Source organism: Microtus pennsylvanicus, chromosome 9 (assembly GCF_037038515.1).
Source record: "Microtus pennsylvanicus isolate mMicPen1 chromosome 9, mMicPen1.hap1, whole genome shotgun sequence".
Taxonomy (NCBI): domain Eukaryota; kingdom Metazoa; phylum Chordata; class Mammalia; order Rodentia; family Cricetidae; genus Microtus; species Microtus pennsylvanicus.
Window position 1 is genome coordinate 47,737,352 of NC_134587.1, and position 26,939 is coordinate 47,764,290.

A 26,939-nucleotide genomic window follows, 5' to 3' on the forward strand; every position below is an offset into this window, starting at 1 on the left:
GTGCAGGAGCTGCTGGTCTCAGCACTTCTCTGGAAGGTTCTGCAGAGTCAGCAGCCAGCCCACGCTGGAGCTGCCCTCAAGGACAGGTACCCATAGAGCCCAAGAAGGAACTCTAGGGCTAAGGCTAAATGGAAGGCAGCGCAGATTCACCTGGAGGTCTGCAGGCCAGGCTCTAGGAATTCCACCTCAGACCTGTCTCTCGGAGGGCTTTTACTCTGCTGGAGAAGACAGGCACAGGGAAAATGCGTTCAGAGACGACTGCAGGTGAGGACACGCTGGCTACCTGCCACACAAGGGTGTGATATAGGATCTACAAAGTCCTGGGAGGGGCCAGGGAGGAAGCAAACTCATGAATGCAATATGTCACACTACACAGAGACAAGGTGGGTCAGCTGGGGGTCCAGACCTTGCTGCCCGTCACCACCACCACCATGAGACCAAGCCTGATTGGGGTCTTGGGCAGGGTCATTTAGCTAAAGCCTGCAGTTAGCTAAAGCCTACTTCAGTGATGGAATCACACTGACAACCGTGGTATCATGGCAAAGTTTCCTGTGATGAGAAAGCTCTGGGCCAGATCCTGCATGTTTTGTAGCAGTCCCGTGAGTGACATGCGTACTGCACCCATTTTACAGGTGGCGTGGGCAGTGCTGAACATCTCAGAGAGCAGTTTGCTTGGGGGAGAGTTCTAGAACAGGGACAGATTGAAAATGAGAAACTTGCTCAGCACCATAGCTCTCTGGACCACTCCTGACAAGGGCCATCTGACAGGGAAAGACAGTAGGTTTTTGAGGAGACAGCAGGAGGGGCACTTAAAACAGGGTCCCAGGAGATGCCGTGAGAAATAAACTGTATACAGCACTAACTTAACAGTCCCCATAGTTCCAAGGGCCACACAGCAGCATCTTCCAAGGCTCATGAGCAGGGAAGCCCAGAGGTGCAAGGAAGAGTCTAACTTACCACCCAGAGACAGCAGAGGCTGGCACAGATAAGGAGCAAGGAGCGTGTCGTAGAGATGGGACAGAGGAGCTGCAGGGTTTCCTGAGACTTCTGTGGGTCTAGTCTGACCAATACACATCCCAGCTGGGAGTCTGGAGAGGCTGACTTGAGCAGCCCAAGGAGGGGAATGGAGTGACATAAGGCAGTAGTTTCCCACCACTTCCCAAACACTCACTGCAGAGGGACAGATGCAGACTATGCTGGGCACCTGATCTCAGTGCCTCCTTGTTGGGATGGTGGCTTCATTATCTCTGTTTTACATCCAGGGAAAACACAGCCCAGACTGATAAAGCTATTTGGCTACAGTGCAGCAGCTCAGAAGACAGGCTGTGGTGACAGGAGGGTGACAGAGCTGTAACCAGAATGATGTGCTGCTGGAGGCCTCTCTAGCCTCTCCCAGACAACAGTGCTGCTCAGCCTCCATCTCTGAGAGCTGGCTGGACTGAAAGGCCACAGTCATGACAGTAACAACAAAGTAGCTAACACCAAGCATACTCTGACACGTGTGGGCAGAGCATGAGACAGGCCTGTGGCCACCCAGGCATCATGGCAATCCTACAAGGGTAATATGAATCCTCACTCCATCCCGTAGATAAGGTTACGAAGGAGAAAGATGGAGAGACAAAGCTAGAGCCTGGCTCTGACAGCAGATCCTTGGATCCCACTGCTGGTGACACAGTGTGTGCTTCCCTCAGAGGTGATAAATCTAATGAGTCTGACTCATCTTGGGTGCACTCTTTGGGGGGCAGGCTGGTGGTCAAGGGTGTAGGTGGTTCTGTACTTAGTGCATGCTTCTAAGTTGAGGATCTGATCTCTTGAGGTCCTACATTATCAGGATTCTGGAAGATGGTGGAGGGGGCTATAAGCAGGGACAGTTGAGCCTGCCAAGCAATGAACTCAACTGTGTTCTTGAGCTCCACACAGGGCCTATTTTGGCAGCCATGTCTGGGTTGTATGTGGTTTTGTACTATTCGAGGTAGCTACAATACCTGCAAGATCTTCCTTGGAAGAGACTAGTCTTGGAGAGCTGCTTCCTGGTTCGATTCTGAGTGACAGCCTGAAACCAAAGATTTTCACAGGTCAGAGGAGCCCAGGTCTGTCATGGGATGGGGGAGGGAATGAAGGCTTTGTTAAAGAGTACACGGGTCACAGAATACAGGAATACTGTGAGATCTGATTCAGGTCACAACCCTTCCATCTATCGCCCCTCCAGGGTTTCTGGGTCCAGTATGATGGTTAAGGATGACAGGGTAAATGAACGACTGGTCCCTGCTTGTTTACCCACAACTCTGTAACAGAAGCACATTTTAGAGCCTGAAAAAAAGAGGAGAAAGAGGCTGTGCAGCTTCTACAGCCAAACTCATGACACTAGTGAGTGCAGGCAGGTATACTATGATGGGATGCAGGTTCTGTAGGACCAGACTGTCAACCTGAGAGCTATCCTTTAGCCCTGGGAGATGAAGAGAAGCTCCTGCTTTCTTAGGTGATCCTGGACCTCCTAGGCAGTAGAAGAGGAACCAGCCCCTCTGCATATGTGGAAGGAGAGTCAGATGTCTTTCTGAGGAGCATCCAGGGAAGAGTTTCTCAAATGGTAGCGAGACAGTGGTCCAGCAACACCACGGATCTTGTCACCTCACGGAAGGGAAATGAAAAGGAGAGAGTGACTCCAAGGTCAACCCAGGAGGTAGCCCTTGAACAGAGGAGCGACTTATAAGAACATGAGCTCAGTTCAACAAAACCTGAACATCAAGGTGATAAGACAAAGGAATTAAATGAGATGGGAGACTCAGGACAGCAGAACACATCAAAGATGAAACCAGACAGGGCTGGCTGCACACCTCTCTCTAAGCAGATTGCTTGGGGACTGCTGGTGACTGAGGTGCCCATCACAGCTGTTGGGAAGCAGCTCAAGGAGGAGGCAGGCAGAGAACATCCAACACAGGAGCCCAGGTGGAAGCCAAGAACGATGTGGAAGCAGTTGCAGGCATAACCACTGGGGGCTGGCCTGCAGCTGAGAAGGCACCCAAGGGACCTGGAGGTCAGGGAGCATGCTCCTCTGAGGATTTCTATTGCTGAGCTCCTGAATTTCATGGACTTCTTTATCCACCAGGCAAAGCAAGGGGGAAGAAAAAAAAAAAACCAGGCAGGTTTGAGACTGTCAGCAGCAGCACCCAGCGTCAGGAGACAACAATGTCCGGTCTACAGACCAGGAGAAAAGCAGAGGGGGACCCAGGAGACCAAGCTCAGATTAATCAGCTCTCCAAGAGAAGGGAGGCCCCAGATCCCGATGAACCCTGCTAAGTAAGGGACTGATTTAAAATAAAGGCCCAGGGGATGAGGAGCAACAGGTCACAAGAACCAAATTCCATTAAAAACACAGAACAGCAGGAATTATGATTCCCAAGCGTGGTTTTCGTAGTATGCACTTGGAGTGTGGGGTCCATGCATAGCGCAACTAACAAAATCCTGCAAGTGCAGCCTAGGTTGGGACAGGGCCAGCAGTGTCCTCTTTATAACCTGAGGCAACCGACAGTCACAGTAATGACCTGGTCGCGGGAAACACCCAGACTCAGGCCTCTTCATAGATTTCCTGTCATTCATGAGTCTTATATAAGATTTTTAAGAAATATATTTTTATTCTAACTTTTAATTATGTGTATATATGAGTCTCTGTGTGGTAATATGTATGTGTGTGCAGGTGCCCATGGAGGCCAGGAGAGGGTGCTCAATCTTCTGCAGCTGGAGTTACAGGTAGTTCTGAGCTGCCAGATGTGAGTGCTAGGAACTGAACTCCCCTGCTGGAGGAGTAAGCAAGACCATGAACCACTGAGCCATCTGGCAGACCCAGGAAATAATACATTGTAGTATTACAGTGAATAAACATTAACTTAAAGAGTGAACGTTTCTTACCTTTTATTTCTGTTTCCTTTTTATCTGGTTGAATTAAAAGAAATTTAAGATTTTTAATCAAATAGCAAGGATAATATGATCCAGTCTGAGTAAATTCTGCCCTTGCATCCATTCACCTACCCACCCCTTTCTATATGTAAATAAAGTTTACATACATAGCCAAGTGTTCAAAGTGCTGCTTACTTCATGCTAGTGGCCATGTTTCCTAAGTGGTGAGAACTTGGGGCACTTTTCTTAAATTGATAACAGACTAACAGATAAGAGAGAAAACACAGCTTGGGCCACTTGGTAGAGTCTCTCTCTCAAGGCAGATGATGACAAGGTATTAGAAGTACGAGGTCACCAGTGTCCTAAGTTCTTGCATCCTTGGTGGTGAGGAGCCACCTCCAGGTGTGAGGTGGCCACAGGACTCAGCACTCCAGCAGAATCACAGGCCCTGCCCACCATATCTTGTTCAGAAACAGGATATACTTGGAAAGGGGGCCCTCCATGGTTGGGGGCCTGGGCAGGAAGGCAGCCCTCCTCCCTGGGCTTACCCAGTTTGGTTCAACAAAGAGCCTTTAGGAGCCCTGGGCTGACTGTTACTTAGTGGAGGGCTGGGGGCGGGGGCAGTGCTCTACTCAGAATGGAAGGATTAATTACTCATAATCTGCAGCTTGTCCAAGGATTGTCTCATGTTCACAAGTATTTATAGGCCATTTTTCTCCTTAAAGCATATTAGTGTTAATGAAAAACTACTGTCTCTTTAATGGCAAGACTGGTACATGAATGGAAAACATTCTACCAGAACTTAAGTGGGAATAGTTTCACACTCCGGGCCACTCTTCAGGAACAGCAAGCGCTTTGTAAATAAAATGAACCCCTTTGTAATAGATGCCTTTTTAGTGGTGACCTCTGGCCCTCTTCTGAGCCTCCCATTACTCTGCGCTAGATCACACCTTTGCACCCCTCTTCACTGTGATGAATGATGGGAGAGCAACAGCGAGGACGATGAGGGCCTCAAGTGGAGTGCGAGAGCAGGCCAATCTCCAGGCCCCACCCTGAGACCCGAGTCACAGTCAGAGCTCTGAACCACTGCTGCTGCACTGGACAGGTGGGGTGTCCCAACAACGGCTCTGGATCATTGTCACAGACCAAGATGATGCAAGAGCAGGCTTTCAGACATAAAACTGCAAGGGATTAGACGGCACTAGATAGCAGGGTCAGAGAAACAGTGTACAGAAGCAGTCCGTGAGATGAGACGTCAAAGTTTTGTGAGGGTGACACTCGGGTAACGAATGATCATTCACAAGATGGCTAAGACTTTCCTTGATGTCAGGTTATATGAGAAAGCACTGAGTCAAGAGTATGTTCGGCCCAAATGGGCAGCCAGAGTTGACCAAAGAATAAAGCCCTCTTCTGCCTTCAGATACTGAGCACGCACACACAGGGGCCACTATGGAAGGAAGAACTGCAAACTGGAGCAGGGCAAACAGAAGATGAGCTGAAGGGCCTTTTGGGCCTTTCTGAGAAATACATCTGTTCACAGAGGCACAGAGATTGTGCTGGGGCCCTTGGCTAGAGCCAAATGGAAAGCCCTGCAGAGCTGAGAGACCCAGAGACTGGCTGTTTCATCCATCTGTGAAACAGGTCCTTAGAGAACACTGTCCTGAGAATATGGTCAGCTGACCTTCTACCCAGTGCCAAGAGTCCCTGTGAGAGCTGAAGTACCAACCTTGCCCCACGCATGGCTGGAGTTCACAGGTGTTTCCCAGGCCACATGGGAAGGTGAGCACACCATCTCCCTGGATTGTGCCTGAGGGGCTGGGGCAAAAGCAGGTATTGAGGGCTGTTCTGGTGGGGCATGGAAGCCCTGTAGGTCACTCCTGACCCTTCCAGGCACCTGGGTGCTAAGGACAGCAGTGGCAAGTGGGCCTGGCTAGGGAGACAGCGACTTACTTGTAGTTATCATCCTCCACAAACTTCTGGAGCTCCTCAATGTAGCGTACAGACTTCAGGTACTTCTGCACGTGTGGTAGGGTAGTGAGGTGATCTGTGGAAGTGGGCACAAAACTCAGAGGCTTGACTTTTTCCCCCAGCCCAGAGAATGCTGACACAGACACACCTGACTTCTTGAGGCTGCTTCACTGTCCTTGCGGCAGGTCCTGGGGGAGTGGTCAGGTTTGGGTTCTGCCCTATGGAAAGTGACCTCGAGCATTTGGCTGAGGGAGAGAAGCTAAGGCTGGGGCAAGCTGGAGCCCTGGTCCCCAGAACAGAGCAGGATCACATGTCTGTGCCTCCAGCACATTTCCAGCTATGGTGCTGCACTGTCTCCTGTGTGCCATGAATGCAAGGCCACCCTAGCCAGTGCAGAAGTCCAATCCAGATGGCGTGCTCTCTGCACTAGGTGACAGACAGCAGACATCTGTCTTGTGTAGGAAAAGGGTTTGTCCATCATATGATGGAGAGACAGCAGCAATATGCAAAAGTCCTATCACCAAGAGGTGTCCAAGCCAGGTTCTACTGCAGACTCTGAGGCCTGAGTCACACTGTCACCTCTGTCACTCCCCTCAGACCTGCACTGTCACTGCATTCCTCCTGAGAAGGGGGCAGACACAAAAGAAGGGAGGCTGGGGAGAGGGAAATGTCTTGAAGAGCAGCAGGGGCCATGACCTTCAGGCTCCGAGTCTTGAGGCTCTGAAGGTCATTTCTGCTTCTCTAAGTCATCGGTGGTGTCATCATGTCTGAATGAGGACAATGACATCTGCTCTTCAAGCTGGTGGCAGCTGGCACAAATCTAGAGCACAGTGACAAGAATATACCTGCTCTGGGTTCTGGAAAATTCTGGCACCTGCTGAGGGCCAGGGACCATGTGTGACCCTATTGTCACACGAGGAATGAAGAGGAGGAAGTGACTTTTCAGGATGCAGCCTGAGACTTGCCCCCTGGTGTGTACTCTGAGGTCTGAGTCTGCAGCTGCTCTGCTGTCAGCAGGCAATGCTGGGGCGTCTGAAGGCTCTAGGACACACAGGCCCCAGAGGAGAGTTGGCCTACACTGCAGACCCTGTCGTGCCTGCGATGACACGGCCTGTGGCTTTCCTGTGGTCCTCCCAAGTAGAGGCGGTCAGCTGTCTCCCACCCTGTGTACGACAGGTAGGGCTGGCTTTTCTCACACCCCTCTGGGGCACCCAGGCTTTTACTCCTTTATCCTGTTGTGAATGCTGGCAGCAGAGGCCCGTTTCCAGCTCTGCTCTCCATTCTCCCCATCACTGCTGACTCCCTTCCTGGATCACTGTTCCTTCTCACAAACGACTGGGGCACCTGACTCACATTTAGGTGCCACACCAAGTGTCCAGGCAGACAAGCCATTCGGCATTCTAACTTCTCAGGGACAGGAAGTCTCCAGTAAGCCTGTGTACTCCTGGCATCAGGCATCATGCTCACCCTTTGCATTTGGAGCCTGACCAGTTGCTTACCAAATCACTGCCCCATTCCATTCAGGCCCACAGTTAGACAGCATGGCCTGGCCTCCCTTTGTAAGACTGGTCAACAAACTACCCTTGGCAGCTTCTTTCTTGTCTCTGCTACCCTAGTGCAGAGCCTATGGGATAACCCGATTTCTGGAGCTTTCTTGTGGCAAAAGCACCGGATCCAGATCAATAAGGCAAGCTCTCACAGATGGAGCAGATGGAAGGGCCACAAATGGAAGGAATATGGTCCCAAATTTGCTCGAAGAAGAGTTATCTGGGAGCTTCCTACTAGGCTTTTTAAGGATAAATGACCCAGAGCCAGCCACACCTGGACCATGCCTCTCACTGAATGTGTAAACAGCTCCCTGTGTAAGGAAATGACAGAGGTATCTAATTTGCAGGATCTGTGGAGATGCATAAAAGGCCAAGCCCATGTCTAAAGCTCAAGACAGTACCACAGGGAGCTCTGTGGGGATAACCCGACTTCTGGAGCTTTCTTGTGGCAAAAGCACCGGATCCAGATCAACAAGGCAAGCTCTCACAGTCCTAGTGGTGAGATACTAACCATAGCTGCAGGACACTTGCAAGTCAGCAATGATCCGGAGGATGTTGTTCATCTGGTTGGATCTTTGTTCATTTTCCATGATGCTGCCAGAGGCAGGGTATGCAGAATCAATGTAGATCAAATCCAGAAGGTAGATTCCTAGGATTAAAGGACACATTGAGTTATGGTAGGGTGTTGTGGGAGGTCCTTCCACTCCTCCAGCCAATAGCCGCCTAGATACCAGCCCACTGGGGCGTGGTCTCTCTCCCTTTAAAAAAGCAGCCACTTCCCTCTCCTCTCTCTCTCTTACTTCCTGCTCAGCTTCCGGCGACTAGACTCCCTTCCTGATTGCGCAAAGGGCTGTTGTCTGGGACGGTGTAAGTTTTTTCCCCTTTAAATAAATGACCATTCTATTAATCATAATTCCAAACTAGTGTGGGATTGTTTGTGACTTACGCCTTCGCCTTCAGTAGGGTGCATCACAAACCCTGGGGGTTAAACAGTCCCCCCTGCAAGAAGTTAGAAAGAGCAACTTGTGGAGACTGAACATACTAGTTGGACTTGAATTCTAATTCTGATTAACTCTTTTCATGCTCACTATATGTTAAACATTTGAGCAACAACCAAAATGGATGCTGGCAGATTGTAGCATGTCTAATTTGCATAGCAGTCAACAACAAGGTTTTGTACCTATAATCCAAATGGAAAGTAACAGGTGGCTATACCTCTTTGTCATTAATACCTAACTCTATGCTCCCATGCCCAGGAGAACAACTTTTGTGGTTTTTACTTATTTAGATATTTGTCTAACTTCTCCCACACACACGCACACATACATACAATTATGAATTAGTGGAAGGAAAGACATTAAGAATGAGATATTTCTCTTTACAAAAACAAAAACAAAACCAATGGTAGACAGTGATGTCTTCTGAGATATTAACAGGAAATAAGATGTAGAGCAAGAACAGGACTCCAGTGGGCTAATGATGAGCTGGGGGTAGGCTCCAAGACAACCCACCTGAGTAAAAGGTGGAAAGCAGGGGCTGGCTCTGTGGGCTGAGCCTCTCCACAATTCTCAGCTGACTTGACACAGAGTCAGCTGATTATCTGGAAACATGAAAGAAAACTGGATGGCGTGTCCTTCCAGGAGCGCCCAAGAGCACTGACAATACTATACCCCCCATACACAAGGGACTAGGCAGGAGTGGCAATGCAAAGCAGAACTGGAGACAGAAAAAACATGATCATGGCAAAGAGAAACAACTGACATGGATGGAAACATACTTGATGGTCAAGATTCGGTGACTCCAAATTTCTATGCATGAAACAAAACCACCTTTAAGCACATAAAGCAAGAAACTACCAGGGATAAAAAGTGAATTTAAAAAATGCTACAGAGAAACCCTGTCTCAAAAAACAGCTACAGTCATCTGGGGGTGCTACAACCAAAACTAGGAAGCCTTGGCTTGCCTCTTCTGCATGTATGAATGCGCATGTGCATACATATAAAGATGTATAGATCCAGGTGTGCGTAGATAACGCCATAACAAACCCAGCAAGTTTAGGTTTACTGTGCATATGCATATGTGGAGGATATGTTTTCCCATGAGCATGCATGTGGTGGCCACAGTGTGACATCAGGGTGTCCTCTGTCCCTCTACACCCTATGATTTGAGACAGGTCTTGCACTGAATCTGGAGCTTGCCATTTTGCACGCTGCCATGATGGAGGAAGGTCACTGGCTAATAAAGGAACTGCCTTGGCCCATTTTATTGGTTAGAACATAGGTAGGTGGAGTAAACAGAACGGAGTGCTGGGAGGAAGAGGAAGTGAGCTCAGACTCCACAGCTCTCCTCTCGGGAGCAGACGCCTCAGAGAGACGCCATGCTCCCCGCTCCCGGGAAGATGCATGCGATGAAGCTCCGACCCAGGATGGACTTAGGCTAGAATCTTCCCGGTAAGCGCACCTAGCTCTGCTACATAGAATATTAGAAATGGGCTAGTCCAGGTGCGAGAGTTAGCCTAGAAGAGGCTAGATAGAAATGGGCCAAGCAGTGTTTAAAAGAATACAGTGTCCGTGTAATTATTTCGGGGCATAAGCTAGCCGTGCAGGCGGCCGGGGTGCTGGGGATGCAGCCCCGTCGCTCCTATTACTACACTGCCACACCAGGTTTGGTTGGGTTCTGTTGTTCACATGGGTGCTCAAGGTTCCAGACTCAGGCCCTCGTGCTTTACCCAGGCAAGCTCTTCACTCACAAAGCCATTTATTTCCACAGTCTCTGTGAGGTTTTTCTTCCACAACTAAAAATACAATTCTTTTTAGGTACAGAACACAGACATTGATTTACATGGTATAAAGAAAGGCCAGTGAGTTCCAAAAACTCAATGCCACGTTCCCCGCATTCTTTGACTTTACTGTGCTCCATCTAGGAGTGAAGTACAGAAAATATTCCAACCACTGGAAGTGCACACACACAAGAAAATTCTAGGTTAAAAATAGATCTAAAGTTAAAAAAAAATCTGTCTGCATAGCTTTAACATAAACAGTACTTGTATAAAATACAATGCTTGCCAAAGCTTTCCACTTGAATTGGTCACCTCCAGGCACATATCTGATGTCCTCCGTGCCCATAACCCAGGATTTCAAGGCTCTCCCTTTGCTTTCAACATCTCTGGGATTGGAGATGGATAAGAGTGTGCACCGCTCTTGCAGAGGATCCAAGTTTGGCTCCCAGCACCTATGACAGGTAGGTCATGAGTGCCTGTAACTCCAGGGGATTCAACACCTCTGGTTTCTGTGGGTGCCTCCACACATGCACATGCCCCAACATGTGCACACATACATCTAATTTAAAATAACAAAATAAATATTTGAAAAAGTGTAAGATTTCTACATTTAATGACTTTAAATGTAGTAAACCCTAAAGGGACCTTCATAATCAAAAAAATGACGTTAGCTTTATAAAATTCAAGGTAACTGTATCAAAATGTTTTTGCACTAAATCCTGACCAGTGTCAACTATTACAAATGACAAATATAGTACTATATAGTTATATTTTACATGCACTGTATATATTTTCATATATTATATAATTGTGTTGTAAAGCGATCTGTTTGAAAAAACAACAATTAGAACACCGTATTTCAAAAGTATAGTTCTGGTCAAAGTGTCCATCAGAGGAAAACTTGTAGCCTTAGGAGTTTGTATTAGTAGATTAAGTATTGTTACAAACACAGACTTGCTCTGGTGTTTCACGTCTGAGTTTCGTGTGGATGGACAAACACTGGGCTAAGCCTCACATGCTCATTAACTCTTTTCCTTCTTTTTTCTTTTGTTTTCGTTTTGTTTGTTTTTTAGACGGGGTTTCATTGTGCAGCCCTGGTTGTCCGGGAACTCGCTCTGTAGACCAGGCTGGCCTTGAACTCACAGAGATCCGCCTGCCTCTGACTCCTGAGTGCTGGGATTAAAGGTGTGAACCACCATGCCAGGCACATGCTCATTTTCCTTTTTATCCTTCCAAACGCCCACTCTGTAAGGGAGGAAAAGGAAGCTCAGAGAGGATGTGAAATTGGTCTAAGGTCACACAGCTGGTAAATGATGGAGATGGGAATGGAACCTAGGCTTCCTCCTCTTGCCTTCCTTCCTTCCAAGTTTCCTGCCACCACAGAGGACCTTGAGTACTGGGTACCATGAGTCATTCGTCTGCTTTTAAAATAGCTTCACATTGTTCCGGGAAACCATTAAATCACAGAAGCATCTGCTGTCGCTCCTCTTGGGAGCCATGTCTGTTTCCTTCCCTACTGTTTTCCAGATTTTAATAATTAGGAATCATTTTCCTTGAACAGACATCCTAAGTGTAGAGGGTTTGAATTCACAGATTTATTCTTTCTCTTGAACTTTGCTTTTCCTCCTCTTTTTCAAAAAATCTAACTCAGTTACCTCCCTGAGGATTCCATAATGGCAATCCTGAAAATCCCATTATGGCTGCAACCACAACAAAAAGCATCCCCCAGTGCTGTGTGGGGGTGGAGGGCCATGGGCCATGGGGTGAGGTGGTTCCAGATGCTGTGTGCAGGCTCCAGCTTGGCTGACTCAGAGGCTGGGCAGCAGTTTAGCCCAGAGAGGGACTAGAGAGCGGAGGTGGGGGTGGGGTAGGGAGAACGACACTGAGGTTTCCTAGGGTCTACTGTGGAGCACCGGTCCTTCCTTGACCTCCCTTCTGAGAGAAGGAGACTGAAGAGATGACGGCTGCACAGGGTCTCCCCGCTGCGCACTGGATCCCCACCAGCTCTGCCTGGCTGCAGCTCCCATGATCATTCTGTTGGTCTCCAAAGCACAGAGTGCCCCTTGCTCAGACAAAGCTCTACTTGGAGATTTCCTTATGTTGCACCAAAAGGACAGTATGACACTGAGCCTCATTCCTGAGTAGTACTCCACAAACCAAGGCCAGAGGAGTTAGTTTGGCATACCTTGGGAAGGGGAAAGGGTGGGGGCTCATTAGGAATAAGGCAGCCCATCGTCCCTTCTGCAAAAACACCCAGACTCTAGCACCTGCCTGCACCTCAGGCCCTGAGTATTTAGACTAAGGTCATGGTGGTGAGGACAGGATGAGTAAATGGGGAGACCTGAATCTTGTGAAGCCAAGACAGAACCTATAGTGATACATGACAATCCTGCATCCCTCAAACATGGCTGCAGAAGTGGTGCACTTCTGTGAACAGGGCATGAGTCCAGGGAAGTCCTTTCTATGTTGTATTAGCCAATCACGAAAGATATTTCTATAACTAAAACATAAACCAATGCTTGTTTGTGTCCCTTGACTCTATCAGACCTCAAGGCCTGGGAGCCGATCTCCCTGCTCCTGGAGTGGGTCCCCAGAGCAGAACACGTGTAGCTGCTCAGTGACTCTGAGAATGGAGGTGTGTTTATGGGACCTAGCCCATAGCCTCGCTTTGTAGCTGAGGAAAGACATCAACTCAAGAGAAGATCACCGAGTGCAGGGGTCGCTGGGGCTGCAGGTCAGGCGGCAGAGTGCTTGCCTAGAATGCATGAAGCTCTAAGTTTGCTCCCTGATACCACATGAGGTGGACATGGAGGCACGCGCCTATAATCCCATCACTCTGAAGGTGGAGGCATAAGGATCAGGTATCCTTAGCGACTTAGTGAGTGTGAGGTAAGAGCAGCCTGAGTTTCATGGGACCCTGTCAAAAAAAAAAAAACTAGAAGAAGAAAGAAAAGAAAAAAAGGAAGGAAAAAAGAAAAAAGGAAAAAAGACAATGGCTCATGTTTATTAAGCACTTACTACATCCCTGGTCCTAAACTCAGAAGTGTGGCCAGATTGTTGTTGTGTAAGGACAATGTTTCCACCAGCCAACCACTGTCCCTCTCCTATAGACAAAGGGACAGAAATCTGAAGAGGCCACATTGCTTTCCTGAGGTCACACAGTGGAAAAGTGACCGAGGCAGGATTCACATACAGCTCTGTCCGACTGCCATGTTAGTCTTTGTGTCACTGCGGCCAGCAGCCTGCAGTACCTGGAAGCCAATGAGGCAGGACGGGGGCACATAACAGCTGAACCAGGGGAGGGGGCACTCACACTATGGCTCTCTCCTCTTTATTTCTACTTTGGGATTAACAGTCTCCAGACTGTGGCTACTCCCTCCTATTGCCCATATCAGGCTTGCCTGGGCACACATCTCTGGTCTGCACGTCAGCAGCCCACCCAGATCTACCACACAGTCCCACTAGGAGTAGCAGTGGGATGGTCTGGATAACCATGGATGGTAGGCACCCAGACACCAGCCACATGGGACCACCCTGCAGCTGGACCAGTGCTGGGAGTCCATCTGGATTGGGATAGTACTGCTCCTGTTCTTATTTAGGCAGTGACTGCAGCAGATGACACTGCTGTTGGCCCACCACCACAGACAGTAATTGGACCAGCCATTGGCTTGGCTGCCGTGGGGATGAGTGGTGCCAAGGGACTGGGCTAGACTGTGAGGCCCTGACACAGGGAGGGGGAGCTTGAGTGATAGGAATAGCCACTGTCTATCATGCAGGGAGGAGGGGCTGCTGGTCTCAGGACCCTTTGCAACACCTCAGGACAGGGGCTCTCGTTGCCCACACTGCACATGTAAGAAAACTGAGGCTTAGGAGGAAAAAGAAGTGAACCAAGTTCCCACAGCTTGAGAGCAGATCAGGGTGGGAATTCAGGCCTACCTTGAGAGCAGTGCTAGGGCAGGGACTGCGAGGCATGGGATGGCAAAAGGAAGAGGGTCCCAGTTTAAGCTGGGAGTGTAAGGAATGTAACTGTAGCCCATCACCTGAGGGCACCGTGGCCAGCCAGCATTATTCCACAACCATGCCCACTCGCAAACCAGCCCTCTGTGAGGCAAATGGTTCCCTAGACTTCATTTCTGCCCTGTGCCACCTGTGTACCTGACGAAGGAGATGTTTCCCCACAGCACTGGGCTTAGTGGTGTGCAGAGCCTTCTGCAAGCTGGGGGCTGGGAGCCCAGCTAAGCCAGGGCCCACAGCTGGCCCGGCTCCCCACAAGCCCAGGGACGACTCACTGCCCCCTTGTTCTCTCATCCCTGCCTTGTCTCACTTCCAGCCCGAGGATGGTTTTGGTTTTTCTCATATGGCTATCTTTTCAATATGGAAATTTCTGCTGTGTCGAGGGGAAAAGAAACCTGCCCGGCAGGAGAAGGCGCCACTTTTCCATATTACCGCTTTCTATGTTCTCTTTTTCAAAATCTGAAATGAAAGACTTTTTTCCATGCTCTTTTTACTCTGCCTGAAAAGATGACTTTCAGAACTCAGAAATGAGGAGTTGGCACTGGGGCTATACTTGTGTGGTTGCACCCATAACCATCCTGGTAAGTTCCAAATGAAACAACAGCATGCCTGCTCATTAGACTTTGTGTGGTTTGGTTTGGTTTGGTGTGTTAAGACATCACCAAGCAGACCCACTGTCTGCGGGCAGCCCTGGCTCTCTGAGAAGTTGGATATGATTGCATTAATTAATGCCTGCCAATTAACATGCATCATGCAGAGCGGGAACTTCAGAATAAATTTTCATTTAAAGAGTAAGCCTTATGGGAAGTTTGTGGCCTCTGACTGTCAGGAAGAAAAATGTTTCCCAGGCCTTCAGCAAGGGGCCTGAACTGGAAGTCACGTGTCAGGTAGGGAGAAGCCATGGTTTCCGGCCCAGCACATGGTCTCATTAGTGTCTGTTTTGTGACTCATGATCGCAAAGGCACGTGGGCAAAATCCGGTAGCCTGGACAGAACTCTGAGGTCCAGGAGAGTCAAACCCCTCAGACTTCCCCAGGAGAAAGGAAGACACAGACTCAGGCTCCTCACTCAGGTGTGAGGAGGCAGAAAGTGTCAGCAGAAATCCATGGAGCACAGATGGGCCAGGGGGCAGATGGCAGTCGGAAGGTGAGGCGCACATCTGTTTACTGTTATTAGCCTTGTTCTGCGCTGGACACTGTGCTGTGTAAACTATCTCACTTGATCCTCCAATAACTTTATTGGCAAAAGAAAAGAAGCTGACATGTTGGTGTACCCAGCCCCAAGTGTCCTTTGGGAGAAATCATACCTCCCACATCAGAACCATGTGGTTGGGGGTCTGGAGCAATTCCCTTCCCTCCTCTGCCCTGCGGGGGAAAACAAGTTTTATAAAATAACTATGCTGAAGAAAAAAAACTCATCAAATTTCTCAGAAGAAAGAAACAAAATCACAAACTGTCCACATATGACTGAGAGAAAGAGATGTGGCCATGAATGCTGACACCACACTTTAGATATAAGGGGGCGGCAGAGAAAGAAAGACAACAAAAGGAGCACAAGTAAAACCACAAAAGCAGAAATAATAACGTGAAAGTTTAGATTACATTCATTTCTGTATGTGTGTGCATCTGCACACTTGATGTACATGAGGGAGTCAGAAGACAGTTTGCAGAAGCAGGCTCTCACCTCCCACCGCGAGGCCTGGAGATGGAGCGGGGTGGTCAGCCCTGGCGCAAGGGCCTTTCCTCACTGAGCTGTCTTGTTGCCCGTGGATTTTTAAAATCAGAAGTGATAAATAAAGGTGAAGTTTAATTTTGAAAAAAAAAACAAAAGCTTGGTGGTGGTGGCTCACGCCTTTAATTCTAGCACTTGGGAAGCAGAGGCAGGCGGATCTCTGTAAGTCTTAGGGCAGACAGCCAGGGATACACAGAGAAATCCTGTTAAAAAAAAAAGCAGTTGAGTCTTTAATACGTATGATTGAAGGGGGAAATGAAGTTCAAAAGACTAATATACAACTAGGGATGAGAGGGGGATATGATTCCAAGTGTGGTAGAAGTTAAAATAGTTGCGATTCGTTTTTAAAAGTGTTTTCTAAAAATCCATGTTTTTAACCATGGGCCTGAGCTACTTTCAGTCATGATCAGAAAAGGTCCTCTTTGCAGTGGGCAGGCATCACTGGAGAGATGTAGAATGTCAAAGGGCTGAAAACAATAGACTTCGAGATCAGCCCCTCCCCCCCCATCTCTACCCTGCAGCAAAGGTTCAGGGCACACCACGGAAGAGGACAGAGAAGAGTTCTGTGACATGCTGTCTTCTGGACATAAGCAGCTATGGTCCATGAATTCACAGTGGCTGCGGTTGCCTGCACACAATCAAGCACAGACAGGATGGATGCCCTCCAAGCTCCACACCACCCTGAGAAGCAGTGGGCAGTTGCTGGGGAGGGTGAATTGCTCTTTATTGAGGATGTAGTCACTGGTAGGTTTCCCATGCTCCAAGGGATGGCCCACTCCACATACATGAAGTCAGTGGATTATTAAAAAAAAAAAAGATGTGAAATTGGAAGGGGCTGTGTTGAGGGGAATAAGGGGTGGAGCTGAAGGCAGGAAATGGAGTAGATACGATTATATTTCTTTGTATATATGCATGAAACAACCAAAAATAAGGAAAAACTTTAAAAAGTAGATGAAATGAATGCTTAATAGAAAAAGCTGTCTTCTCAAAATTGTGTCAAAAAGAGATAATAAACTTTTTGATAACCAAAAAAAGAAAAATATTAACAATGAGAAAGTTGTTATAGTTGAGAAGTATGATACCAACATGTTTCATAGCCTCGAGAGGAAACTGGACACTGTCTCAACAGTTCTGGAGCAAAAAGAAGCCAGAAGAACACGCAGCCCTTTCTCAGAACTGGTGTATCTGTTGTGGCAAAACCTGGCAGAGGTGGTATAAAAAGGAGCCGCAGTGGTCACGCGAAGGATGAAAAGAGGTGGGCAGACAATGCTCCCCACAGTCAAAGGCCATCTAACAGAAACCCCAAACAGCAGGCACTGGAAGACCTTTTGGAGTTTTTGGTCAGGGTTGTCTAAGAGACTCCCAAAATATTATAGGCTACTGCTTTTGCCCTTGGTAGTCCCTCAGAGATGGAAGGTAAGTCCCCACTGCTGAAAACAACATGTACTTTGGACAAAGGGCCCAGAATCCCCTGAGCTGACTTGAAAGCTTCCACCCCGAGGACTAGCTTTCCTGGTGCCAGAAAGTGTCATACAAGCTTCTCAAGCAGGAATGCAACCAGTAGGTGCTTATGACACTGACGAACCACAACAATGACCAGCATGGCATGATAACCCTTAGGGTGCAGTAGTGGACACATATATTGGGGGTAACCAACAGCTCTCTAGTTGGACTTAAGACCAACTCAACAGGAGGAAAATCATGCCTGGTAATGGAAACCTAGTCAACTTCCCCAGGGCTAGGGAAGTCAAGGATCTTGGAGGAGAATCTACAATCACCACTTTACTAAACCAGCATAATCCCTAACTGCATTCTAAATATTTATCCTTATACACACAGATAAGTGTAGTTATCAGCCTTCATCAAAAAAATTTCTCTTTGCAACAAATGGAGATCATTAAAGAGAGCCACGACCAATCAAACCCAGAGCTGTAGAGCATAGTCCCAACACCTCCTACATCTAAGGCTCAGGAATCACTGTGGAAGAGGGGGCAGAAAGACTGTAAGAGCCAGAGGATTGTGGAGTTTGCTATGAGGGTGTGTATCCATAAAGTCTTAGCCATATGGCTGTCTGAACAAGGACAGCACCAACACACATGTTAACATAGAATGAGCAAGCTCAGGAAGCCTCAAATCCGGATAAGAACCATAGGGCAATGAGGCTGAGAGTGGGAGAGTCTCCCGAGGGAAGAGCGCCAGCTGGCTGTCCAAAGGCCCCAAAAATACACAGACAAGTAACAGTCAAGAGCTGAGCAGGGGCTGTGCTTATGTATTTACACACGTTAGTATACAAAAGGTTTGTACACATACATATATATGTAAACACATAAATATAACCCGTGCTCAGTTCATATAATGTTACTTGTATGTGTATGTTTTGAGGGTCGTGTGTGTGTTTATGTAACAATAATTAAAGAAAAAGAGGCCATAAAATTGAAAGAGAAAAGGTGGGGAATATGATAGTGGCTGGAAGGAGGGAAGGAGGGAACGGAAGGGGAAATGATATTATAGTATCAAAAAATAAAAATATTCAACATACGCAAATCTATCAATGTAATCCACCATATAAATAAACTGAAAGAAAAAAACCATATGATCATTTCATTAGATGCTGAAAAAGCATTCGACAAAATTCAACACCCCTTTATGATAAAGGTCTTGGAGAGATTAGGGATACAAGGGTCATACCTAAATATAATAAAAGCTATTTACAGCAAGCTGACAGCTAACATTAAATTAAACGGAGAAAAACTCAAAGCCACCCACTAAAATCAGGAACACGACAAGGATGTCCACTCTCTCCATACCTCTTCAATATAGTGCTTGAAGTTCTAGCAATAGCAATAAGACAACATAAGGGGATCAGGGGGATTCATATTGGAAAGGAAGAACTTAAGCTTTCGTTATTTGCAGATGATATGATAGTATACATCAGCGACCCCAAAAACTCTACCAAAGAACTCCTACAGCTGATAAACACCTTTAGTAATGTGGCAGGATACAAGATCAACTCCAAAAAATCAGTTGCCTTCCTATACACTAAGGATAAGGAAGCAGTGAGGGAAATCAGAGAAGCATCACCTTTCACGATAGCCACAAATAGCATAAAATATCTTGGGGTAACTCTGACCACGGAAGTGAAAGATCTATTTGACAAGAACTTTAAGGCATTGAAGAAAGAAATTGAAGAGGACACCAGAAAATGGAAGGACCTCCCTTGCTCTTGGATTGGGAGGATCAACATAGTAAAAATGGCAATTCTACCAAAAGCAATCTATAGATTTAATGCAATCCCCATCAAAATCCCATCAAAATTCTTCACAGATCTGGAGAAGACAATAATCAACTATATATGGAAAAACAAAAAACCCAGGATAGCAAAAACAATCTTATACAATAAAGGATAGTCTGGAGGCATTACCATCCCTGACTTCAAACTCTATTACAGAGCTACAGTATTGAAAACAGCTTGGTATTGGCATAAAAACAGAGAAGTCAACCAGTGGAATCGAAGACCCTGACTTTAACCCACAAACTTATGAACACCTGATTTTCGATAAAGGAGCTAAAAGTATACAATGGAAAAAAGAGAGCATCTTCAACAAATTGTGCTGGCAAAACTGGATGTCAATGACTGTTGAAACAAGGGCGGCGGGCTGCTTCCCCAGCACCCGGCAGCCCCCACGGCTAGCTTTACCCGAAATAATTACACCGAGACTGTATTCTTTTAAACACCGCTTGGCCCATTATATCTAGCCTTTTCTCGGCTAACTCTCGCACCTGGACTAGCCCATTTCTTATAATCTGTGTAGCCCAAGAGCTGGCTTACCAGGAATGATCTTAACCTGCATCTGCCTGGAGTAGGAGAACCATGGCGACTCCTGACTCAGCTTCTTTCTCCCAGCCTTCCCTTCTGTTTACTCCACCCACCTAAGGGTGGGCCTATCAAATGGGCCTAGCAGTTTCTTTATTGCTTAACCAATGAAATCAACAGATTGATATATGACACTCCCACATCACTTCCCCTTTTTCTGTTTAAACAAAAAAAAAAAGGTTATACCATGAAAGACCTAATTAACGACACCCCCATTCAGCAGGAAGCAGTTTGGAGAGAAAAAAACTGCGCCCATGTTCCCAAAATATTGTTTATAAATGTTCTTTTACATTTAAAGGGGGATATGATATAGATATAAATAATTTACATTGGTATGGATTTTAAGGTCAATTTTGTTATATGTATATGTATTTCTGATCTTGATTAAGGTATTTTGATTGTGTAGCTCTTTTTAAAATGTAATGTATAATTAGGAAATATAAGTTGTTGATGGATAATCATAAATAATAGTCAAGCTTGTAGTTAGTTAGATTTTCTAGATATATAGAGATATATTTCAGTTAAATAGGCATTCTTCATATCTTTCAAAGACTGCAGAATATGGCATTTTAAATGTTTTAATAACTTAGGACTTTTCATGACAATGAGACACTCTGCTCCTGGCAGCACCAATCTACTTCAAGAGGAAGATGGGCATCGAAGAGGATCCTTATTGAGTTTGATAGCCATTTGGGCAAGAAACTGCTCTTGCCTGGACAGTTGCATAAACTGGACACAGAGAACCCACAGAGAGAGGACTACTGAACTTGCCTAAGGTGAGATGATCTTTCGGGGTTCCTGATTCATGAAAGAGTCTGCGAGACATTCTGCAGGACACAACAGATAGTGACTGAACTGACTTTGAATTTTCCTGCTTTATGGAAATGTCTGCTGGATACCATGGGCCTGAAGGCTGAAGATGGATGCCCCAATGGTACAGAGGAACTTTGGGTGACTGTCCAGGCAGCGAGATGTCTCTGTCATTTCTAGAGTTTTAAAAGTTGCTTTTTTCTTGTTTGCTTAGGTAGTATTGTATCTTTCTGGAGTCTTTGATGGAGTTAAGAATAGTTAGTTATAGTTTTCCTTAGTTATGATAAAGATTATTGTAACTTTTACTTGATGACTGTTTCGTTATATGTAATTTTGCTATGTTAAAGTTAAAGCCTTTTTTTTTTGTTGTTTAAACCGAAAAAGGGGAAATGATGGAGGAAGGTCATTGGTTAAATAAAAAGAAACTGCTTGGTCCTCATTGGTTAGAAGATAGGTGGGAGGAGTAAACAGAACAGAACGCTGGGAGGAAGAGGAAGTGAGCTCAGACTCCACAGCTCTCCTCTCGGGAGCAGACGCTTCAGAAGAGACGCCATGCCCCGCTCCTGGGCAGACGCACGCGATGAAGCAAGCCGCCAGGTCAGACACGCTGAGTCTTTCCCAGTAAGACCGGTGCACACAGATTATTAGAGATGGGTTGATCCGGATATCAGAATTAGCCAGTAAGGGCTAGAGCTAAAGGGCCAAGCAGTGATTAAATGAATACAGTTTGTGTGTTGTTATTTCGGGCATAAGCTAGCCGGGCTGCTGGGGTGCTGGGGACACAGCCCCGCAGTCCTTATTACTACAAATGACTGCCCGGTTAATGTTCAACAGCCATGATTCTTAAGTTTCCCTCGGGTTACAGCAGAGCAGTTTTTAAAGCAGAGTGAGGAGGAGCGTGTGTCCTCGTTAACGCACATATTTTACAAAATCTGAAATGCATCCTAAAGTTCACCTGGAAGAGCAGACACTTTCTTCCCTCCGTCCTTTCTTCCTATCAAGAGAACAAGCATATTTTGGCACGTGATTTTTTTGAGCATCCTCAGCTCTTGGTTGAGGGCTTGGTCATCAGGGTTAGGATGGAAGACCACAGCCATTTGCTGAGAGGTACCTCTTCATCTCCTTCCCCATTCCCTGCATCTGGGCTATCCAACAACAACAACCCAGTCTGCATTCTATCTTCCTCACTCACCTGATGACTTTCTATCCTCAATAGAGACTAAGGTTTTACTGCCCCTAGGATGCCCTGGGCTGCCTCTCCAGTCTCTCTACGCTCAATTAAGGCTGCCCCAGATGGACTACTGATCCATACACCCCCTCTCCCTCCTGTCTGTCCCTGTGCTCTTGGGTATACTGTCCCTTCTTCTGTCACAGCATGGAGACCATGCTCATAGGTCAAGGCTATGTGCTGGCTCTCCATTCTTCAGGCTTACCATCAAGGCACACAGAGTAGGGCTCAGAGAATTGGGCCCAATTGGAGCCAGAGTTGAGGTTTTGTTTGCACACAGACAACTCTTCAATCTGACCCTTAATTTCTACTGCCTGGTGGAAGAGACGAGAATAGCTGTCACTGCCAGGCACCCCTGCTCCACCGTCACCCTGTTGGGGGCAGCGTTGGCCCTGTCATCTCCAAGCTAACTACCTCGTTTCTCTGAGTGCTATAAAGAGTATCCAGAGGTGCAAACGTCATCAAAAGGAAATGGAAGATGACTCCCAAAGTGAAAGCCTCGGAAACCTGCGTCTGTCTACACTGGGTAGGATGGATGTCACGTGCCAAGGAAAACACTCCCGAGCTTGTCTTTCCAGTGCTGGCTCCGAGATCTGCTACTGTGCACAGAAAGGCTCCCCAAACGTCCCAGGCCATCAGGATCCCAGCCAGAGAGTGAGCTCACAGACGGCTGTTTTAGTCGCCAAAGTATTTTCCATTTCCCCTAATATACTCAGATCTGTGGCCCTCAGTGCCTAGTCTTTAAGTACAGCAAAAATAACAAGGATGACAGCTTTATTCGTGGCGCAATGGAGACTGTAACCAACCCCATGCTCTGGGTCCCCGTCATCTATTTCCCTACATTCTCCGGGAAATGAACGGCAGACTTTTGGGGGTCAAGGTAGTTCCAAACTGATCCTTATTTTCTTAGAGCAAAGTCCCTCCAACCTCACAGCAGAAACGTCCTGAGGCCTCCTTAGGCTTCTGCTCACCACTGGCTTACCTGCAGCTGGAAGGCTTAGGGATTCTGCGTGCCCATTTTTCTTCTCGGTATAAGGAAACATGCAGGCCCTCACCAGGAAGTTCTAGGAAAGCTACTTTAGTGGCTGGAGGTACAGTCTGGCAGGGCCACCTCTGAGAGCTCCACCCTTCTCTAGGGTACTGTGTACAAGAAGCTGCTACTCAAACAGGTCTGGCTCAGGCCTGGCTTGCTTCCCAACCCATTCCTATGGGCAGAGTCTGCAACCCAACCAACAGAGGGCACCAGAAGAAACTGGCGTTCTGGCTAGTCTGCCACTGGGCTACCACTGGCTAGGTCAGGCTGCGGACTGAAAGGCTCGACCACATCTGTCCTTCTGTATCAGAACTCACTTCCCTTGTACAGTGGACCCAAGACACTTGAACTCCTGGGCCCTGGACTCCTGGTCATTTGGTCGAAACCTGTTCTATTTCTTTGTCTGTTCAGTACCAATTTTATCCTATTCTACCTCCTCCTCTTTTACAGCATGCTGCTGTCCCAGTAGGACTTGGTGTAACACTGTTATGTTTCGTGTGAGGACAGTGGCCACAGTGGTAGGGAAGCAGAGCTGCTGGAAACTGGAAAAGGCCAAGAGCATAAGGGTAAGTCGCAAGGACACAGCTCATTTGGGGATGTCCACTGTCACTGAGCAAAGGTATTGGTGCTACAGATATTCACAGAGTACCTACTACATCCTAGACATGGGTGTGGTGCACCAGACAAGGCATGGTCTCTGATCCCAGCAACCTGATGAAGAGAAGTATTTGAAGCATATTAACCTGAAAAATTAATATCCTTAGAGGAGACAGAAAATGGTTGTGTCATTGACATCGCTGCATGTGCTAAGGTACCCTTTCCTGCCTCTGTGTCTCCTTAACTCTAGAGATGTTAGGTGGTCTGCTTCAGGTCGCTGGTCACTTCGGATTCCAGTACAGGAACCTGGTGGTTGCAGTCATGTTGACACTCAGAGGTCCACACGCACACTGGAGTGAAGGTATGGGAGCACACGGTACATGTAGTCAAGCTTTAGCATGCTAACTTGTGACTGGTGCAGGTGCTACCATAGCTTTCACAGGCCTCCATGGAGACTCAGGAAGGGGCTGTCAGAGCATCTGTATAGAGTGGACACTCAGCAAGGCTACTTGGGAAAACAACAACTTCAGGAGGGGATGGAGATGTGTAACTAATACCTTGCAAAGTCCTCCCAGGGTTGTCATTAAAATTCCTGTAGCTAAGAGATGGAAGATTTGCATTCAGTGAGCAGGAGTAGGGTCTACAGACAAGCTCAGCACATTTTAGGACAGATGTACAGGACAGAGACTAAGCAACGCTGGGCTTTGTCTCTTTAAAGGGAGGTCATTTGGGCTTGTCCCTGTCTCAGGGGTTCAGTAACAGTAGGCTGCCCGGCAGGAGCTGACCTGGGCTTGTATAATGCTTTGTGTTAGTCTTCTCACATCTATTTGTGGTTGCTATTGGCAGGAGAGGATGGGAGTGTGCCCAGAGGGAAACCCAAATGCCTACCTGCTGATAAACCTCAAAGCCCGACAGATTCCCACATCTAAAGAAACAGTCAATGGAAACTGAAAACCCAACAAAGGGCACATGGAAAAATCCTAGTAAATCTGCAGTGACACAAGGCTGGGGAAGCAGAGCACGTCCCTCCCCCAGACAGTATGGTCCAAGGTCTGGGACAGAGTGTTAGAGACATGACACAAGACAAGGCATAGATGAAACAGTAAAAGAACTACAGAAAAGTTAAACCACAGGTAAGAATTAAGGCTCAGTGGCACAGTGTTTGGGGTTAGATCCCTAGAATTGCAAAAATAAACAACCTCTAAACAACCAAACAAAACCAAAACAAAACCAAAAAAAAAACAACAATAAAACAAAACAAAACAAAAACCCAACCTATGAATTGAAACATCAGAGGCAACAGGAGCCAAGTGGTCAAGAGGGCACCGTGGGAACTTGCATGCTGGGTGTGGAAGGCAAACTTGGCAAGACACTCCAGTGCCAGGAGAAGGCGAGAGAAGAAGCCTGTACGAGGAAACGGACAGCAGACCAGAGTATGGCCCTTCCCCAGAAGAACCCTACCCCTAGACACATCCTGGCTAAACATCTGAATTAAAATAAAATAAAGAAGTCCAGAGAAAAGGGAAAATGCAAAAACCATGAAGGTGACCCTTGGCCCTCTAAGCAAGTTTTGGGGCTTTGATCTGCTCCAACGGAACCTCATATTCTACCAGATTGGCTGAGATATGAAATAGTCCATACTGATCCTTCCAGCTGCTTCCTGTGTGAGGCGAGAGCAGGAAGAACAGTTTACTTACAAAATGTTAGTACTTGTCGGGTGATGCATCAATTGCTTCAGTTCTTTGGTTTATTTATATTTTTATTTGTTGGTTTTTGTTTTAAGGCAGGGTCTCCTAAAGCCCAGGCTGTGTTACAGAGAGTGACCCTGAACTACAGGCACTCCTGCTCCAAGTCCTGGGATTACATCCCTGTGCCACCATACCCAGCTTGATTTTTTTAAAGAAAAATATTTTTCCTTACTAATTGTGATGCAAAGAAGTGCTGCATGATTTCCGATAGCATAAAATGTGGTCAATGCTCATTTTTTCCATATAAATTAATGGAAGAGTTTTGTCACTGCAGACCAAGGCAGCTGATGTCAGCTTCTGAAGTCCCCATTAGTGGATCCCAACTGAGGTCCGCTGCCTGGCCAGAGGTCTGTGAAGGCTGGAAGGCTGCCCACACCACCGGGTCATAAAACAAGCACTTGGGAGCTTTGAGGTTGCAAGGGACCCAGTGCTAATGGTAGGCTCTGAGGAAAAATACAGCTGCCATATAAGGCAGAACATTTCTGTGAAGGCTAGCTTCTGGTGGGGCAATGGCGCTTTGTGCCTACTTCTTACATGGACAGCAAGCATGGGAAGCAAGAGCTGTGCCTACTGCTGCCACTCCCAACAGGCAGCATCTATAGAGGCTGGCAACCATGGTAAGGGAAGAGTATTGGCTGTACGGGGCACTGAGCTGGAAAAACCTCAGTCCACTCACAGCAGCCCCAGGGGAGTCAGGGCTCAAAGGAGGCTCCCATACCCAGAGAGCAGGGAAGAAGCACTGCTGAAGGCTAGCAGATGCTAGGGCTGGTAATGATGGCCACTTGGCTTTGAGCTAAAACCCATGCATTATCTCATGGAGTCTTGATTTTTACAGTAGACAAAAAGGAGGCACAGAGGGTCTAAGTGGCTTGTCTAAGGTTACACAGTGAGCGTGTGGCAGAATCAAGACTGTACCTTAGGTGTGATTCTGGAGAGAAAGCATTGTCCCACAAGCAGCCCTGTTTACCCTGCTTGTTCCCAGTGACCTTAGGACACCTCACTGGCCTCTGACCATGCTTGGACCTCAGGAACAGGAACAAAGGTAAGATAGGCCTTCTCTCCCGCAAGGCAAGGATGAAATGAAGCATTGTGTGGACCTAGCCATCACTGCACAGCTCAGTAATGCCAGAGGGATGCTGCTGACATCATGAAAGGCAGGCCTAGGCTGCAGAGAGTGGATGCACACCTTAGCTTCTGCTCCCACACCAAGTCCTCCCTTCTCCAGTCCCACATCTCGTTGTGTTCATAGGAAGGACCAACTGGGCCATGCCTGCCTGGACAGCACTTGCTCCTCCCTACCCTACCTCCTCAGGATGTACCAAAGCCAGGGCTGGGCCAAGCCCAGCAGTCCCAGGAAGGGGAAGTCCCTGTGGCTAGGAGCTCTCTATTCTTCAGGGCAGCGCAAGCTGCAGGGAGACCTGAGATTGACCAGGGTGACCAGAAGTAACTTCACCCTTTTGGGCATCAACTCACCTGTTCCCCACCTTCCTTCCCCCAACAGTACACTCTGAGTGGAAAATGAAATAATCCCAGTACACTGACAAGGTGTTTGGCACACAGTACTTCATTCATTCATTCATGTATTAATTTTTTCATTCACCAAGCAGTTGGCTGAACTAATCAGACTTCACTACGTCTCTGCTGAGTTCTGTACCAGCTCAGACATACAGTGAGGACCACCAGACACTGCCATTTATGGTCTGTCACTGGCTGAACA

At 47.3% G+C, this 26,939-nt stretch overlaps 1 protein-coding gene across 15 annotated transcripts in view; it reads right to left on the minus strand.

The window, feature by feature from the left end:
• Ralgps1 (Ral GEF with PH domain and SH3 binding motif 1) overlaps nucleotides 1-26,939 on the minus strand; it is a 231,799-nt gene that overhangs the window by 33,351 nt on the left and 171,509 nt on the right. For all 15 annotated transcript variants that reach the window (XR_012911829.1, XR_012911828.1, XM_075985926.1 and 12 more), the window contains 3 exons: nucleotides 7,921-8,058; nucleotides 5,845-5,938; nucleotides 1,986-2,053 (listed from right to left, as the gene is read on the minus strand). Coding sequence is in view for 13 of the 15 variants with exons in the window: in XM_075985926.1 (XP_075842041.1) it covers nucleotides 1,986-2,053; nucleotides 5,845-5,938; nucleotides 7,921-8,058 (300 nt within the window). In the remaining 2 variants the exon portion in view is untranslated. The remainder of the gene's footprint in view (nucleotides 1-1,985; nucleotides 2,054-5,844; nucleotides 5,939-7,920; nucleotides 8,059-26,939) is intronic.